This window comes from Odocoileus virginianus, chromosome 29 (assembly GCF_023699985.2).
Source record: "Odocoileus virginianus isolate 20LAN1187 ecotype Illinois chromosome 29, Ovbor_1.2, whole genome shotgun sequence".
NCBI classification, from domain to species: domain Eukaryota; kingdom Metazoa; phylum Chordata; class Mammalia; order Artiodactyla; family Cervidae; genus Odocoileus; species Odocoileus virginianus.
Window position 1 is genome coordinate 30,825,064 of NC_069702.1, and position 20,198 is coordinate 30,845,261.

General features: G+C 35.4%; 1 protein-coding gene across 4 annotated transcripts; it reads left to right on the plus strand.

Moving 5' to 3' along the window:
- The first annotated feature begins 325 nt into the window (after nt 1–325).
- Nucleotides 326–19,086, plus strand: LOC110124834 (UDP-glucuronosyltransferase 2B18-like). 4 transcript variants are annotated; one of them, XM_070458323.1, is made up of 7 exons: nt 326–846; nt 1,036–1,081; nt 1,833–1,981; nt 11,611–11,742; nt 13,843–13,930; nt 14,796–15,015; nt 18,175–19,086. In XM_070458323.1, the coding sequence occupies exons 1-7, from the start codon at nt 352–354 to the stop codon at nt 18,452–18,454; spliced, it is 1,410 nt and encodes a 469-aa protein (XP_070314424.1). In that variant the 5' UTR covers nt 326–351; the 3' UTR covers nt 18,455–19,086. The 4 variants fall into 4 exon arrangements, with proteins under 4 accessions (XP_070314424.1, XP_020729196.2, XP_070314425.1 ...); XM_020873537.2 differs by having other exon boundaries at nt 326–1,081; XM_070458324.1 differs by lacking the exon at nt 1,036–1,081 and having other exon boundaries at nt 768–846.
- The last annotated feature ends 1,112 nt before the right edge of the window (nt 19,087–20,198 follow it).

The following is a 20,198-nucleotide window of genomic DNA, read 5'->3' on the forward strand; positions in this document are numbered from 1 at the left end:
TGATGTCACCTTTCTCTCATTCCATGTCAAAGTGACTGAAGACATAAGAGCCTCTCACTTGCTATTGTTTTACATAGTCTTCTTTCTTACATAACTGATACAACTGAATTTGTGTGTACAAGGTCATCGACTTTTAGCTGGGTGATAGCACTGACAAATCAATATAAACACACTGTATAATCTTGAAGTAGTCTACACTTTGCCCTTTCATCTGATTTCCACATCTGCTGACTATTCATGTAACCTATTTATTTGAGGCAAAGGAGTTATAATTTAACTTCTGAATGATTTCTTCTGGATATAAGCCTGAGCAATAGCAAAAGGATATAGTAATTGTTTAAACTACGGCATATGAACAAGATGCCTATGAAATGGCTCTTGCTTCTGCAGCTGTTACAGCTCACTTGCTACTTTAGCTCTGGGAGCTGTGGAAAGGTGCTGGTGTGGCCAGTGGAATTTAGTCACTGGATGAATATGAAGACAATTCTGGATGAACTTGTGACGAGGGGTCATGAGGTGACCGTTCTGGAATCTTCAGCTTCCACTCTTATTGATCCAAACAAACCACTGGCTATGAAATTTGAGACTTTCCCTATATCTTTAACTAAAGATGATTTTCAGAAAGTTGCCAAGATTTTGATTGAGACATGGATGCTTGTGGTGAAAGATTACTTTTGGATCCATCTTTCAACAATGCAACGTTTATTTGAGGAATTTTCTGATATTGGTATAAAGATATGTAGTGAAGTGGTTTCAAACAAGAAGCTTATGACAAAACTACAGGAATCAAAGTTTGATGTCGTTCTTGCAGATGCTGTTGGACCCTGTGGAGAGCTTCTGGCTGAGGTACTTAAAGTACCTTTAGTGTACAGTCTCTACTTCTCACCTGGCTATTTGGTTGAAAAGAGGAGTGGAAAGCTTTCATTTCCACCATCCTATGTACCTGTCATGTTGTCTGAATTAAGTGATCATATGACATTCATGGAGAGGGTAAAAAATATGATATATGTACTTTATTTTGACTACTGGTTTCAGATGTACAATGAGGAGAAGTGGAATCAGTTTTACAGTGAAGTCCTAGGTAAGTCAGGGTTCCCTAATGGCTGAGTGGTAAAGAATCCACCTGTAAATACAGGAGATGTGGGATAGGATCCCTGGGTTGAGAAGATCCCCTGGAAAAGGAAATGGCAAACCATTCTGGTATTCTTTCCTGGAAAATCCCATGGATGGGTGAGGCTACAGTCCATCGGGTTACAAGAGTCAGACACGGCTTAGAAACCAAACAACACACAACAACTAGGTAAGTCATGTTCTTACTTGGTAGCATTAAATTCTATCTTTCCCTGTGCTTTGGAAGGTGAGTTTGTATAAATATAATTTCACATAAACTTGTCTCAAAAAGTGAAAGAGTGAAATAGAGATATAAAATGACCCATCAATCTTATAAATATTATGAAAACACTTAAATTATAGGGTAAGGTTGAACCCATTACTAGTTTCAGATACCAGGAAGTCATATACCATAAATTAAAGCACATAGGAGTTCTGCAAGTGAATATTATCCAACTCACAAAACTTCCTCTTTAATTTAAAAAAATCACTAGAAATCTCATAAAATGTCTTAATAAATGAAGACATGTACACAGAGAATTGCACACATATTATATTATGCTATGTTATGTTTATATTTATCAAAGAACAGATACATTCAAACATCTTTGACCACATCATCCCAAACTCCTTTAAAAAACTACCTAAAATATATACACATGGCAATATTCTCATTTGATCCAACATTTATTATTGTTTTTTGTTTTGTATTTCACTTTCAGGAAAGCCCACTACATTAGTTGAGACAATGGGGAAAGCTGAAATGTGGCTTATTCGAAACTACTGGGATTTTTCATTTCCTCGCCCACGGCTACCAAATGTTGAATTTGTTGGAGGCCTCCACTGCAAACCTGCCAAACCCCTGCCTAAGGTCACCTGCTCCTATTTGTTCTTCTTTGTTAACTTTGTGTTTTCAATAGGAATCATGCTGTATTCTTTATTTAAAATGTTTGATTACAGTGAGTCAGATGTGGGAAGCTGGATAAAGTGAACTTCTAGTTAGATACTGATTTATTTCTATATGAACAAAGTATCTGAATTTCATTGTCATTACCGAATAAGCTAGAATATGTGGGACACTTTAAGAATATGTCAGTTAAATAACAGCTTCGTTATTTGACACATAATGAAGCATAATCAGATATCCACTAAACAATATTTATAGTTACATTACATTTTATATAAGTAATATAATAATAGCTATATTATTATAATTGTAATGCTATAGGATAATTACATATGTCACATATTCTAGAAGTGAGTATTAACTTACACTAATGGTATAGACACAGTTTTTGCTACCTTACACTCTACATGGAAAGACAGAATACAAGCAAGTCATAAAAATTGTGTGAAAGTGTTATAAAAAGGAAAGTACAGAATGCTAAAAAGTATCCAGCATGAATCATAGACAGTATCTCTGATTCACTGATAATTAAGGTGAAATCAGAAGAATGCTCAAGAATAAACAGAAGAGATAGGCAGGGGTAGAAGAAGATAGATAAGAAAAGCAAGTAGAGTAGTAATGGCAGTTGCCAAGAAGTCCAAGCTTCGTCTAAACAGGAAAAGCCCAAGTAAGGAGACAGATGATGCTGGTGAAGTCAGCTGGAAACAGACAGCAACTTTAAACATCTAGTAGGGGCATTGGGAAAACATTGAAAGGATTAAGAGAGCAAAGTGCAGTCAAATATTGTTAAAACAGGTTTTCCTGGTAACTCAGCTGGTAAAGAATCCACCTGCAATGCAGGAGACCCCGATTGAATTCCTGGGTGGGGAAGATCCCCTGGAGAAGGGATAGGTTCAGTTCAGTTCAGTCACTCAGCTGCGTCTGACTGTTTGTGATCCCATAAATCACAGCACGCCAGGCCTCCCTGTCCATCACCAACTCCCAGAGTGTACTCAAACTCATGTCCATCGAGTCGGTGATGCCATCAGCCATCTTATCCTCTGTTGCCCCCTTCTTCTCCTGCCCCCAATCCCTCCCAGCATCAGGGTCTTTCCCAATGAGTCAACTCTTCGCATGAAGTGGCCAAAGTATTGGAGTTTCAGCTTCAGCATCAGTCCTTCCAATGAACACCCAGGACTGATCTCCTTTAGGATGGACTGATTGGATCTCCTTGCAGTCCAAGGGACTCTCGAGTCTTCTCCAACACCACAGTTCAAAAGCATCAGTTCTTCAGCGCTCAGCTTTCTTCACTCCAAGATTCACATCCATACATGACCTCTGGAAAAAACATAGCCTTGACTAGACCGACCTTGGTTGTCAAAGTAACGTCTCTGCTTTTCAATATGCTGTCTATGTTGGTCATAACTTTCCTTCCAAGGAGTAAGTGTCTTTTAATTTCATGGCTTCAATCACCATCTGCTGTGATTTTGGAGCCCAAAAACATAAAGGCTGACACTGCTTCCACTGTTTCCCCATCTATTTGCCATGAAGAGATGGGAACAGATGCCATGGTCTTAGTTTTCTGAATGTTGAGCTTTAAGCCAACTTTTTCACTCTCCTCTTTCACGTTCATCAAGAGGCTTTTTAGTTCCTCTTCACTTTCTGCCATAAGGGTGGTGTCATCAGCATATGTGATTATTGATATTTCTCCTGGGAATCTTGATTCCAGCTTGTGCTTCTTCCAGCCCAGCGTTTCTCATGATGTACTCTGCATATAAGATAAATAAGCAGGGTGACAACATACAGCCTTGCGGACTCCTTTCCATATCGGGATAGGTTTCCCACTTCACTATTCTTGCACTTCCCTAGTGACTCAGACAGTAAAGAATCCACCTGCAATGTGGGAGCTCTGGATTCAATCCCTGGGTTGGGAGGATCCCCTGGAGGAGGGCATGGCAACCCACTCCAGTATTCTTGTCTGGAGAATCCCCTTGGACAGAGGAGCCTGGTGGGCTACAGTCCATGGGATGGCAAAGAGTTGGACATGACTGAGCGGCTAAGCGCTATACTATATCATTGCTTAAACAAATAAACAACAAGACAACAAGCAACATGTAGTCACTGGGTTAGATGAAAAGGGTAAAGCGTGGGGGAACTTTGCAGGTTGTTGCTAGATGTAGGCAACAATGAGTGAAAACTAGTCTACAGTATTCATAGCGATACAACCATACTATATCTTATAATAGTACAAACCTTATATTGTTGAGAGAAAAAATGTGTAAGTACATGTGAAACATCCAAAATGCCACTGGCATATACTCAGTGGTTCAGAAGAAATATTAACTGTTGTCATTATTTTTATTTTATTATTATAACATACTATCATTAACCCAATGTGTGCCAGCCACCTTGATCTAATTCCTAATTGAAATTGATTTTCTTAATCATCAAGATTATAGTATTCAACAAACTGCTAGAGATTAGATATCCCATGGAGTCTTTTAATGGTCAATTATAAAAGTTTACACAAAAATTAATGAAAATAATTTAATAAATGTAATAAAATTTACTCTAAATAAAATTTAATTTAATATACTTAATGTAAACCTTTTTAATGTTAGGAATTTTTAAGATTTTTGCCAATCAGATATATAAGATGAAATGCTAAAATCTTTTTGTGAGTTTTGAGGCTCTTCACCTGTGCTTTGGCTAAAATGAACATCCTTCTTCTATCATATAAATGTATGTATTTATAAGGAATATTTAACTACACTAAATCATACATAATATTTAGTTGAAAAATATCAGATATAATAAAATCACAATTTTCTCTAACATTAAAAAAACATAAACTGGAATTACAATTTTCAAGATTAAGAAATTTCTTTTTATGTTCCATAAGGGAGAAACCAACTTTCTAACAGAGGTGAGGTAATATCTCATTGTGATTTTGAAATACATTTCCCTGATGATTAGTGATCTTGAGCATCTTTTCATATACCTGGTAGTGACTTGGAAGTCTTCTTTAGAAAATGTCTATTTTGTTCTCCTGCCCACTCTTTAATTGGATTTTGTTGTATGAGTTCTATATGTATTCTGGACATTAACCCCTCATTCAATATGTGGTTAAAGCATTCTTTTTTCCATTCTGTAGGTTGCATTTTCACACTGTTGATTGTTTTTCTACTGTGCAGTTGCTTTAAGTTTAATATAGTACCACTTGTGGATTTTTTTCCTTTTGTTGTGGTTTTGAAGTCATATTTAAAAAAATCATTTTAAGACCAATGCCAAGAAGTTCCATCTTCACATTTTCCTTTAGGAATTTTATGGTATATAACATCCTTTCTGGATGTTATAAGTTATAGTCTTATGTTTAAGTCTTTGGAGTTATTTTAAGTCATTTGGAGTTATTTTTGTGAGGGGTGTAAGGCAGGGGTCTCATTTCATTTCTTGTGTTTATACTTATCCAATTTTCTCCAAAAAGAAAGAAGTGACTATTCTTTCCACGGGGTTGTTCTTGTTGAATTGCTTGGCTATATATTCAGGGTTTTGATTCTAAAGCCTATATGAGGTTCCAATTGTCTATTTGGGGGCCAGTACACTATCATTTGAAATGTTGCAGCTTTAGTATAATTTAAAATTGGGAGGTATGATACATTTGGTAGTGTGAATATTTTAACAACATTAAATCTTCTGATCCATGATCTTAGGATGACATTCTATTTATTTGTGTTTTCTTCTATTTCTTACAATATAATCTATTGTTGTGGTTTTTGCCATACATTGACATGAATCAGCCATGGATTTACATGTGTTCCCCGTCCTGATCCCCGCTTCCACCTCCCTCCCCATCCCATCCCTCTGGGTCTTCCCAGTGCACCAGCCCTGAGCACTTGTCTCATGCATCCAACCTGGGCTGGCGATCTGTTTCACACTTGATAATATACATGTTTTAATGCTATTCTCTCAGATCATCCCACCCTCGCCTTCTCCCACAGAGTCCAAAAGTCTATTCTATACATCTGTGTCTCTTTTTCTGTCCTGCATATAGGGTTATCGTTACCATCTTTTAAATTCCATATATATGTGTTAGTAAACTGTATTGGCGGAGAAGGCAATGGCACCCCACTCCAGTACTCTTGCCTGGAAAATCCCGTGGATGAAGGAGCCTGGTAGGCTACAGTCCATGGGGTTGCTAAGAGTAGGCTGCAGTCCATGGGGTCTCTAAGAGTCCTACACGACTAAATGACTTCACTTTCACTTTTCACTTTCACTCATTGGAGAAGGAAATGTCAACTCACTCCAGTGTTCTTGCCTGGAGAATCCCAGAGAAGTGGGAGCCTGGTGGGCTGACATCTATGTGATCACACAGAGTCAGACACGACTGAAGTGACTTAGCAGCAGCAGCAGCATACTGTATTGGTGTTTATCTTTCTGGCTTCATTCACTCTGTATAATGGGCTCCAGTTTCATCCATCTCATTAGAACTGATTCAAATGTGTTATTTTTAATGACTGAGTAATATTCTATGGTGTATATGTACCATAGCTTCCTTATCCATTCGTCTGCTGATGGGCATCTAGGTTGCTTCCATGTCCTGGCTATTATAAACAGTGCTGCGATGAACATTGGGGTGCACGTGTCTCTTTCAGATCTGGTTTCCTTGGTGTGTATGCCAGGAGTGGGATTGCTGGGTCATATGGCAGTTCTATTTTCAGTTTTTTAAGAAATCTCCACACTATTCTCCATAGTGGCTATACTAGTTTGCATTCCCACTAACAGTGTAACAACACAATCTTTATAGTTATCACATATAGATCTTTCACGTCACTGGGTAAATTTATTTCTAGTTATTTTCTTCTTTTGATGCTGTTCTGAATGGGATGGTTCTCTCAGATGTTTCATTATCTGTATATCAAAATTAGATTGACTTTTGTATGCTGCTTTTATACCCTGAAACCTTACTAAGTTTGTTGATTAGTTAAAAGTTTTGATTGAATCTGATATTTTCTTACAAAAATCATGTCTTTTGCAAACACACACACACACACACACACACACACACACAATTTACCTCTTCCTCTCTATTTAGGATGCCTCTTATACTTTGTTTCACCTAATTGCTATAGCTAGAACTTCCAGTACTATGCTGAAGCACTGTGAGAGTAGGAATCCTTGTTTTGTTTCTGATTTTAGAGGAAAAGTTTTCAAATTTTCACTGTTGAATGTAATGTTAGCTTTGAGTTTGTCATATATGTTCTTTATTACATTGAGCTATGTTGCTTCTATATCCAATATGTTGACAGTTTTTATCATGAAAGAATGTTGTATCTTATCAAATGTGTTTTGTACATCTGTTTGGAAAATCAAGTTATTTTATATTGCATTCTATTTGTGCAATGCATTAAAATTATTAATATGAGTACACTGATCCAACCTTGCATCCCGAGGATAAATCTCACTTGCTCACTCAATATAATGCTTTCACTGTGTTCTTGAGTTTGGTTTGCTGATATTTTGTGGAGGATTTTTACATCTATACTCAGTGTGGGTATTGGCCTATCATTTTCTTTCCTTGTAATGCTCTTATCTATTTGGTATAAGGGTAATGTTGGCTTTGTAGAATGAGTTTGAAAAGATTCCTAACCTCCTCTTTAATTTTTAAAGATTTTTTTCATAAACTTACATTAATTATTCTATAATGCTTCAAAGAATTTATCAGTGAAGCCATCTAGTCCTGGACTTCTGTGTATTCTTAGGTTTTTGATTAATGATACAATCTCTTTACTTCTTAAAACTGTTGAGATTTTCTACTTCTTTCTGTTTCAGTCTTGATAGGTTGTGTTTTTAAAAAGTTATCTATTTTTTTCTCATGTATGTAATTTTTGGCATATAGTTATTCATAGTTGTCTCTTGGGAGCCTATGTACTTTTGGAGTATAAGTTGCAGTGTTTCCCCTTTCTTTTCAAATTTTATTTATTTGAGTCAGTTTTTTTCTTGCTTAGTCTAGCAAAGGTTTTCAATTCTGCTTAGCTTTTTGAAAAGACAAAGGCAAATACTTCACTTGTTTGTGAAATCTAAAAGTGCTGAATTCATATATTAGGAGTAATATGGTGGTTACCAGGGGCTAAGAGGTGGGAGAATAGGAGAGACGTTCTTTAAGGATACAAATTAGTATTTCTTAGTAAACAAGTCCTAGAGACCTAAGGTACAGGATAGTGAATAGAGACAACAATATTTTATTATTATCACCATTATATTTACTTAGAGAATAGAGGTTAACAAAAATAGAAATTATAATTATATGATAAGTGGAGGTTCAAAACATCATTAAAATGTCAATCATATTACTGTATATAAATGTATCAATCATGTTATACATCTTAACTTACATAAAGTATATTTCAAATATATTTCAACTTTTGCTAAAAGTATATAAATTTGAAAATAAGGATACCTCTGAATGGAGCATTTCAGTAAATCTTATTTCCTTTTATATAAATTTTCATACTTTTGCATATTTTCTTGCCATGATCTTATATTATTTTCACAAAGATATCAGAGTATGAAATGAATACATCCACATCAGTGATTAATTTGTACAGATAGTATATATTAAAATAATAGCAAATCGATGTATCTTTCACAGCATAGATGAAACAGCTTTGGTTAGTGAGCCAACATGACAATGCAATGAAGACAAGTAACTCTAAATGCTACTACTGGTCAGGAAAATTTTGCTCCTCTACATTTGTTAAACAGGATCATTGAGCAATGTGTAATTATTCTAGTACAGAGTATACATTTTTTAAATTAGAAAGGAAAAGGGACCACAAGACAAAATAATTCAGAAACAATACAGGCAAATAAAGATTCACGTGGAGTTTTATATCATTTAAAGTGAACTACTAAAAAGGTGACCAGATCTCTGCCGCAGAAAGCCCTGGGGCACCTCTCCCACTGTCGGGCAGGTGCTCACTGGGGGCACTAAATAGGGGACTCTGAGGGTCCTTCACCACAGCTGACATTATGCATCCTACTATGCCATCAATTATGTAAAGGATAAAGGGTGCCACAGGTAAGCAAATTCAGCAATATGGTCAGTCAAATAAGTAACTACACAAGTATTCCTCTGGGTTATAAACAGGACTTATAGGACTGTCTCATAGAACTTCCCAACAATAATACCAGACTTCTCAATGTCAGGGGTTGATAATTCAGACAGTTTGGGAAATTATGACAAATTTTAAGATAAGGATTATAGGGCTGAGTGAATGATAGACTTAAATGATTCAAATATAAGTTTTCATAGTGCTAATAGAGAAATGAAATATTAATGACTAACCTAAGATAATTCTCAAAAAAAGTATATCTGGAATAAATAAATGATTTAGTAGACCTATAATAATAAAGAATTTAAGGTCAGTTGAATCCTGCAGTAAGACTCCCTTCTAAGAATCTATGTTAGTAATTAATAGCATAATAGATGAAAAGTCTCAGTATAATAGTGTTTAACAGTATCCTCTTGCCACCAGTGTGCATTGGCCTTATCTCATTTCCTGCTTATACACAAATATATTTGCATAAATATACATAATACTTCTGCTTCGTTTACTATGCCAAAGCCTTTGACTGTGTCGATCATCACAAACTGTGGAAAATTCTGAAAGAGATGGGAATACCAGATCACCTGATCTGCCTCTGGAGAAATTTGTATGCAGGTCAGGAAGCAACAGTTAGAATGGGACATGAAACAACAGACTGGTTCCAAATAGGAAAAGGAGTACATCAAGACTGTATATTATCACCCTGCTTATTTAACTTATATGCAGAGTACATCCTGAGAAACACTGGATTGGATGAAGCACTAGCTGGACTCAAGATTGCTGGGAGAAATATCAATAAGCTCAGATATGCAAATGACACCACCCTTATGGCAAAAAGCAAAGAAGAATTAAAGAGCCTTTTGATGAAAGTGAAAGAGGAGAGTGAAAAATTTGCCTTAAACCTCAACATTCAGAAAACTAAGATCATGGCATCCGGTCCCATCACTTCACGGCAAATAGATGGGGAAACAATGGAAATGGTAACAGAATTCATTTTTGGGGGGCTCCAAAATCACTGCAGATGGTGACTGCAGCCATAAAATTAAAAGATGTTTGCTCCTTGGAAGAAAAGTTATGACCAACCTAGACAGCATATTAAAAAGCAGAGATGTTATTTTGCCAACAAAGTTCTGTCTAGTCAAAGCTATAGTTTTTCCAGTAGTCATGTATGGATGTGAGAGTTGGACTATAAAGATAGCTGAGCACCAAAGAATTGATGCTTTTGAACTGTGGTATTGGAGAAGACTCTTGAGAGTCCCTTGAACTGCAAGGAGATCCAACCAGCCCATCCTAAAGGAGATCAGTCCTGAATATTCATTGGAAGCCCTGATTCTAAAGCTGAAACTCCAATTCTTTGGCTACCTGATGCGAAGAACTGACTCATTTGAAAAACCCTGATACTTGGAAAGATTGAAGGCAGGAAGAGAAATGGATGACAGAGGGTGAGATGATTGGATGACATCACTGACTCAATGGATATGAGTGAGTAAACTCTGGAAGTTGGAGATGGACTGGGAAGCCTGGCATGCTGCAGTCCACGAGGTCTCAAAGAGTCAGACATGGCTGAGCAACTACACTGAACCCTACATAATAGAAGAAATAGACCTCATATCACCCATTTCTTTCCCAAGGACCTCAGGGATGATTTATGTTAAAACAACAACAACAACAACAACAACAACCATTATGGAAAATAATATGGTTTTTTTCAAAATTTAAAAATATTTTTTTAGTGCTGAATATTTATTAGCACAACTAACCAATGTCCAATGTGAAGTTAACATATTTAAGGAACATGAGGAGGAAAATCACTCTATAAACTATATAGTATGTGGCAAGAATAATATGAAACATATCAATACCTTTGGCTCAGCAATTTCTCTTCTGTGGGCACATATACAAAGGAATTGAAATTATTACCCCAATGAGATATCTGTACATGTGCATAAAAGCTCAACTCACAAGAGTCAAGAGGTTGAAGCAACCCAAGGGTCCACCAACAGATGAAGCAATAAACAAAATGTCATATATACAAGCGATGGAATATTACATTTAAAAGGAAATTCTGACAAATGTCACAACATGAAGGAAACTTATGCTAAGTGAAATAAGTCAGTCAGAAAAAGACAAATATTGTACAATTCAACTTATAAGAAGTATCCAGACTAATCACATTTGTAGAAACATAGGGCAGAATGAAGCTTGCCAGAGGCTAGAGAACAAGGAATGTGGAGTTTCTTGATGAGCATAGAATTCCAATTTTGCCAGATGAAAAAAGCTCTGGAGATTGGTTGCACAGTGTGAATATACTTAATGATGCTATACTATGCACTTAGGAATGATTAACAAAGTAAATTTTGTGTCATGTGTATTTTACCACAATATTTTTTTTTAATCTCCACTCCAGACTATATTTGATTTCCTCGGTTTAGTTGCTGGTAGCAATCCCTTCAATAATGTTTTCTATGCTCCTTCTCTTTTATGATGGAACAAATTCTTTTTTCACAGGAAATGGAAGAATTTGTGCAGAGCTCTGGAGAACACGGTATTGTGGTGTTTTCATTGGGGTCAATGGTCAGTAACATGTCAGAAGAAAGAGCCAATGTGATTGCATCAGCCCTTGCCCAGATTCCACAAAAGGTACACACAGTAACTTAACAGTGAACAATTACTTAATGTCTGTTAAAGTCTATAAAAGGTCTGATTTTAGACATTTTCCAACCGAAAGGTAAATTATATGAGAACTCCAATTTATCTCTCATATATATAAACCAAAATATACATAGTAGGTGTTATAGAATTACAAGGAGTGTCTTTCATCCATAATAAATTTAGATTAACATTGTAATAAAAATAGAATGATATTAAAGAGATACAGTATGAATTTTGGTATTCTAATGGTATCACGGGGCCGGAAAAGAAACCACCAAATTCTGCTTTGTCACTTGTTCCATTTCCGTGAATGATATCTGAGGTGCAGTACACATACAAATGTTCTCTGGGGTTAAATTTTAACAGAAAATATAGTCACACAATAATGTGAAGCAATATTGATAGAAGACTGTTGTGCTTCTTGCAGTGTACACTTAACATGTAATCCTGGTCTTTTTGTATCCCATAAATTTTGGAACAGACCTATCAGTGTGTTTTTCAGAGTGCTACTCAGAGAAAGGATGGACAAGATTCCCCAAACTGCCATCCAACCACACTGATTTAGAGAAAAGAAACATCTGCCTCCCTGGTTGACTAGGCCCTGCTAAAATCTGAAGCAGGAAGATCAATGTGAAAGAGTGAAGATAGGGTCCTGCCCTTAAGGCGAACTCTGTAAAGTCTGGTCCTTGATGAACTCTGCTTCTAACCTGTCACATTCTTCCTCCTGATTGAAGAGGGAGAAGGGACTATAAGAAGCAGTCAAGCATAAGGAAGACTGGCATGGTGAAGATTCAGCTGTCTTCTTCTTCAGAAAATGCAACAGTAACTTTTTTTCTAATATATAAAATACCCCTGTGGTCATCAGATATTTGTGAACAACTTTTTTAGTTTGCAATCTGATAGGCCTCTCCTAATAATCTATGCTATTTTTTGCTGAGAAACTAAAATTAATTTACATTCATTCACAGAGCAAATAGAAGTTAAACACTAATAAATTATAATCCGGTTTATGAGAATTGCTTGGAATTCCAAACTTGTTCCTTATTTTTGTACTGCATCTAGAGACCACACTAATCAATTCTGTCAGTGCTTTGTGCTTCATTGTTGAAGTATCAGGATCAGTTGAATAAACTTTGGTGCCACTATTTTGGAACTATTTCAATAGCCCTATTGTTCCTTTCAAATATCCAATTGGCTCTTCTATCCTAAAGGTAAAGCAACCAAGTCTAGTAATAATGGTAAACTTTGGATTCATGTCAAAAAATTCTAGTTGTCATTTTTTTTTTGCAAGCGCTTAACAGTTTATAACTTAAATGAAGCTATACTTCCTAAGAAGCACTAATTAACTTATTATTAATAAATTATGAATGAGCAAAAGTATTTATTTCTAAGTGGTTGATGCATACATTTTCCTCTTTGTAACAAAATGTGTGAAATTCTAATAAAATAACTTGTTACACTAAAATTGATATAACTAAACTCTCTTCTATAATGGTCAAAAAGAAATCAGTGAATATTAAATTTGAAGATGACAGCTAGTGTAAAAAGCAGGCAAATAAGTGCATAGGTTACTTGTATTCTGTCACTGTCTTTTTGTACTTGAAATAAGACCACCTAGAAATTATTTAAGTTTTCGTGTTGGCACTGACATCTCAATTGTCTATGCCATCATGAGTATATCAAATGCAGGTGTTCCTCTTCATGTCAGGGTATTGTGTGTGGGTGCTAATTTACTTCAGTCATATCTAGTTCTTTGCAACCCTATGGGCCATTTCCCTCCCAGCCCCTCTGTCCATGGGATTCTCCAGGCAAAAATACAGGAGTGGGTTGCCATGCCCTACTCTAGGGCATCTTCCCAATTTAGGGACTGAACCCACATCACTTATGTCTCCTGCATTGGCATATGGGTTCCTTACAAGCAGCACCACCCAGGAAGCTGGTCAGTGTATTAACAGTTAATATTACTTAATATGCCTTCATTTCTTACATGTCATATGGAGGACATGTAACTACATATATTTTGATCACTTTAGAATTGTAACTTTGAAGTTCAACTCATAGAATAAGATATTACCCTTACCCTAACAGGTTCTATGGAGATACGATGGCAAAAAACCAGACACATTAGGACCCAATACTCGGCTATATAAGTGGATCCCCCAGAACGACCTTCTTGGTAAGACTTGGTAGAAAAAAATATTGAAAACTTGAGTAACAGCTGAGCAAAGTGACAGCGCTTCAAAAGGAAACAAATGTGTAAAGAATTATTGAAGCACTTGAAAAATGTATTATTTTATTTTTATTTCCTATGCCAGGGGAAAAAGAAGGAATGTATAACAATTGGCCTTTTATTCTACACAATCACACACCTTATGGTCAGAATCTTTATTTTGGCTCTAATTTCACTCACCGTGATCTTTTCAATAACTTCCTGGATTGTTGTTCTGTCTCTGAATTCTTTCCTTATACCTCTCTTTTCTCCTCTGTAAGGGGTATGCTAAATGCTACTAAAAACAAGTTCCCTTTTTATTACAGGTGTCTTAACATTTTCTGTAAAAGAAAAAAATCTGCAATCATTTTTATGACACAATAACACACTTCATGACAGAAGCTTGCTTTTCCATCCTCTGGTTCCAGTGCCACTACCATTATCCTTATTTTACCCTGATACCATTCCTGTCAGACTAAATGACTCCACTATATTTTTAAGAGAATAATTTCTGTCATGCCCTTCTCTTTTTTTTTTTGCACATGTGGTTTCTTTTACCCAGAATGTTCTTTTAAGTTGTTCACCTGCCAATCATGGATTCATCTGTGAAGTTCAAGTGACTCAGCACTTCTTTCACAAAGTCTTCATTCACTTTCAGCAGACATAGCAGTTTCTTTTTTGAGTTCTGAAAGCAATTTAAAAGCACTCTCATATGTGTAATAATCTGTTATCTTAAAAAAACACTGCTTCTTTCAGTGCCTTATAAAACCCATTTCTCATTTTATTCTGAAAGTTATAATTAATTATTTTATTGAAATTCACTCAATCCTAGGTCATCCAAAAACCAAAGCCTTTATAACTCATGGTGGAAGCAATGGCATTTACGAGGCCATCTACCACGGAATCCCTATGGTGGGCCTTCCTTTGTTTGCTGATCAACCTCATAACGTTGTTCACATGACGACCAAGGGAGCAGCTATCAGACTGGACTTGGAAACAATGTCAACAGAAGATTTGCTCAATGCGTTGAAGGAAGTCATTAATAATCCTTTGTGAGTATACATTTTTACCTGACATTCTATCCAGAGAGGTTCTCATCTGAAGGCCAAGGAGGCAGAAATGAGGCTTCACATAAGTATAATGAAGAGTAAGATTTACTCAATGTTTTGAAAACAATCAATAATAACCTATTTTGAGTGTCTCAACATTTTTTTATGGTTTTATGGGAAAGGTTTGTCAATAGTTTCAAGATTGTAGAGAAATTCTGAAAGACTTAAGCATTAAAATGAGAAGAATCACTGAAATGGTAAAAGGTAAGTAGGGAAACATGCATCGTATTAATATGAATACTCATCTGCCCACTTTACTTTCTTTCTGCCTGTGAACTCCTCAAATGTTTTAAACTCTACAAAGATACTTTATTTTCAGTAAACTACTTTGACATAATCAATCTTAAATTCCCATTACATTTAATATTTTCCAAGTTTTCTATGCTAATATTCTGACCCCATCACTGATAAATGGTTAACACCTAGAACTTTCTAATTACTCAGTTTCAACTATGTAAATAATATTTATAAATACAGGTTTATTCTTAGGTTTTCTGATTGTGATAATTTTTGTCTAATTTAGAAGAATTATAAATCTAAATGCAATTGATTTGGAAGGATATGTTGAGATATTCCTTTTTAAAAATTTCTTACACAATTTTTAAAGCCTATTTTCCATTCAAAATTATTACCAAATATTGGTTATGTTCACAGTGTTGTACAACACAACCTTGAGCTTATATTATTCCCAGTAATTTTAGCTTCCTACACCCTTATGTGTATATTTCTATTCCTCCAATCTGGTAACCAAAATTTGTTCTCTATATCTACAAATTTTTAATAATACTTTGCTAATAGAACTTTCTAACTTAATTTCAACTATGTAGATATTGCTTATAAATGTAGATATATCCTGAGTTCTTTAGGTTGTGATTGATTTTGTCTTATTTGGAAGAGATATGATGGGATATTACTGTATAAAAGCCAAATTTTCAAAAATGAGAAATATTTGATTTCCAAATCACTTCAGATATATGTGAATTTCAGTAACACAAGTATATTAATATTATAAATATGATATATATATGTTTCCCCCTATTGCTTTATAATGACTTTGCAATGAAACATTTTGAGACTGTCAGTAATAGTAGCACAGTGTGTATTTGTGTCTTTATAGGAGTGTTATTTAAATTTAATTTTAGGACTGCTATTGTCCTATATTTTTCTTATTTTTTTTCTTAAGTAATTTTTTTTTCTTAAGTAATAGATCTTTCTTTTGATGATCCTATATAAATGTACATCTCTTTAGTATCTTTATATTTTTTAAATTTTAATAATGTAAAGTTGATGTCAAAATGAAGATGACTTTTTAGCTGCTATATACTGAATGTTCATGATATGCTACATATTTTATTTAGTAGCATAGTGTTACTTTACACATATTAAGCAACTTCTTTTTTGTAGTCTATTCATGAGATGGTTAGATAGTATCACCGACTCAATGGACATGAGTCTGAGCAAGCTCTGAGAGTTAGTGATGGACAGGGAAGCCTGGTGTGCTGCAGTCCATGGAGCCACAAAGAGTCAGACATCACTGAGTGACTGAACTGATCCCTATTGTATCACAAAAATGTTTCCTGATTACTGCAATCCTTGAAAACACCAAGTGCTCCCCCTGTGTTTTGACAGAAAAGGGAGAAAAGTTAATTCCATTGTTATGGCTGCAGTGCCCTGTTATAGCACTCTGTGATTTAGAGTTCATGAACCATATCTCATTATACTTCCTACTTTCTTGTCTGTTAGCCATCATATCTAGGTCAGGAAAATCCCCTGAAGAGAATGGCTACTGATTCTAGTACTCTTGCCTGGAGAATTCCATGGACAGATGACCCTGGCAGGCTACAGTCTATGGGATTGTAAAGAGTCAGACACAACTGAACACAAACACACACACAGTCCATCATCATTTCAACAGTAGAAACAGTAGTTCAGGCATTGTAACTGCAATGCCTGAAAGTGAAATCTTGAGTCTTCTCCACATTCTAAGAGGATCTTGTTCTAAAAGAACAAGAACCAGGAGAACAATATGAAAAAACATTTTCTGAGAGTATGCTAGATTCTAAAAATGTCTCTAAGAATCAATATGATATTCTCAAGATAACCAGATAAGGTACTATTTCTATCCATTTTATACAAAAATGAAAACCTGAGGAGCAGACTCTATTGTGATTGGGCCCTCCAATTATGAAATAAAAAGCTTAAAAGATAAAAATGTTTCTAAAAATTAATAAAATTAAGTTTTTAAAAAACTAAGGGACAGAAAGAATAAAAAGCAGCCAGCAAGTATCAGAGTCAGAAATCAAACCAAGTCAATCCACTTCCACACTTTCAACTACTACTTCACTAATGTAAGATCAGTCCTTTCTGGACCTGTCTCTCAACCACATCATAGATTTACTTGCTATATCTGGATTATGACTGCATTTTAAAACATGTTTACCAGGTCAATTAACAGGTCAGTTACTAGATAATTCAATCTTTGAACAAACAAATTATGATTTTTTTTTTTTCACTTTGGAACAACTCATGCCACTTTAGACTACACAGTCTTTTCCCTCTCATTTTCTTTCTTTTCTTTGTAACTTGAAATCCTAAGAATTTAAGAAATCCTAGCCCATAAGCTGGGTTTCCCTTGTATCTCAGATGGAAAAGAATCCACCTGCAATGCAAGAGACCCTGGTTCAATTCCTGGGTAGGGGAGATCCTGGCAAAGGGATAGAATAATCCAGTATTCTCGGGCTTCCTTGGTAGCTCAAATAGTAAAGCATCTGCCTGCAATGCAGGAGACCTGGATTCAGTCGCTGGATTGGGAAGGTCCCCTGGAGGAGGGCATGGCAACACACTCCAATATTCCTACCTGGAATATCACCATGGATAGAGTAGCCTAGCTGGCTACAGTCCATGGTGTGGCAAAGAGTCGGACATGACTGACTGATTATGCACAGCACAGCCCATAAGCTAAGATCTCAGGAATCACCTTGGAGGAAAAGTAGCTACTTTGCTTCCACTCTGTGTTGCACTCTTTGTTACCATTTGCAAGAAAATTTCACTTATTTATCTATTAAAGCTCGTTCTATAAATTGATCACTGATCTTCCTTTAGCTACAAAGAGAATGTCATGAGGTTATCAGCCATTCAACATGACCAGCCTATGAAACCCTTGGACCGAGCGATCTTCTGGATTGAATTTGTCATGCGGCACAGAGGAGCCCAGCACCTGCGGCCCGCCGCCCACGACCTCACCTGGTTCCAGTACCACTCTCTGGACGTGATCGGGTTCCTGCTGGCCTGTGTGACAACTGCTGTGTTTGTCATCACAAAGTGTTGCCTGTTTTGTTGCCGAAAGTTTGCTAGAATAGGAAAGAAGGGGAAAAAAGACTAGCTGTTTCTGAGCTGTCTAGCAGGTTTGCACATAAATAGAACACCTCATATTTATTACAGTAAGATTAATTATGATAAAGTTCGACTCCTCTTGTGACAAAATGTAAATTTTACTTTCAAGGGATTTTCTACCTGACAAAAAATATGTCTTGCCAAGAAAAGACACTGATGAAAAATGAAATAAAAATAAAACTATATGCATATGTATTGAAATTTATTATTTTAATTCAAAAGTTAATCTAAAAGAAATGATTGTGTTTATTTTTCACATGCTCTATGTAAAAACAACAACAATAAGAAGTCTACTTATAGCATGTGTCATTTTCTAGATATTCAGAATTTTTAACTTCATTTTCATGTCAAATTTTATAGCTTTTTCTTGTTATTGAAATTGTTCAATAATTGGAATTCTGTAAAAAGATTCAATCCTTTATTCTATTTGTGAGACCACTATCAGTTCTTCATTTTTACTGAGCATGCAGCCTCAGCATCACTTCCTACCTAGAGCCATGGCAAGATATTTGCTTTCATCCAGTTTAGCTTATTTCCCATAAGAGTGTTTGTAGGATTAGAAATATAGCAACTGCTACCTGCTTCCTATTATAAAATTGAAATATTTGTGAAAATCTTTAATTTCATGACTTATTCTTCTTTTCTCATCCACCTTGAGTCACCTATTATTTTCCCTCCCATATTCAACTTTTAATAATGGATGTAAGTTCTCAACTATATAGTAAGAAATTATGTAACCTAGACTCTAAAGGGACTTAGAGAATTTTCATTCTCTCCAAATGTACCTGAATTTATCTACAGATCTTATCAATATCTAAATACATATGTAAGTCTATACATACTCTTACAAAACAAGACACAGCATCACTTATCTACTTGCAGTTATGATGTGATATCCAATGGGTTTGTTGACCATAGATTGAATTAATTACTATTGCATTATAATGTATTTTGAACCACATTTTTGATTAGCATTTATCATTCTTTTGTCTCTTTCTTCAAGCAGCTATTGCCTCGTTCCTTACCATAGCACTTACATGAAAAATTCAATTCTTTATCATGACAGAAAATAACATAGACATCATGTTCTTTAAACCTGGGCCCACTATGACTCACATAATCAGCAACAATGAGAACAATACAAAAATTACAGAAATGTTAAGAAAAATTAGTGATTCAGATGAAAGCAATCTGAAGCCACATTCATGAAAACTGTACATCAGGAAAGCAGTTTATGATCAAAGTGGTCCAGTGAAGAAATGAGTATTTTAGTCAAGAAGACCACCATCCACACCATATGACATTCATCAACCTAAGACATAACTAATAATAAAAATAAAATCAAACATTGATGCTCGGAGAATAATAGGAAGATTTACCACAGGACTTTCAATATAACCCCTCTAGATAATTGACACATTTCTGAAGAAAAGTAGAATTGATATGCTGCCATAGTAGAGAGTATTGTTAACTCACATATATAGGCTTATATAATTTGCCCCAAATCTATCCAGCAATAATTGTAACATAAAAAGGATTGGTAGTCACTGTACAATGAGAATGACTACAGATCTACAACAAAAACTCAAGAAGCCCAAAATGAAAATAAGCAAAGAATGTGAACAGGGAATTCATGGAAGTAAAATTGCCAATGATAATTTAAAGGTAACAAAAGTCACTGGTTCTTCAGGAATAGAAATTAAGTCAAAAATTTATTTTTTTTTTTTTTAACC

Excerpts from the sequence above, each read along its gene's own strand:
- LOC110124834 (XM_020873537.2), top strand. The coding sequence starts at position 352 with ATGAACAAGATGCCTATGAAATGGCTCTTGCTTCTGCAGCTGTTACAG. Across the intron at positions 1,982-11,610 it reads CTGCCAAACCCCTGCCTAAG|GAAATGGAAGAATTTGTGCA; the intron begins GTCACCTGCTCC and ends CTTTTTTCACAG. Across the intron at positions 15,016-18,174 it reads GAAGTCATTAATAATCCTTT|CTACAAAGAGAATGTCATGA; the intron begins GTGAGTATACAT and ends ATCTTCCTTTAG.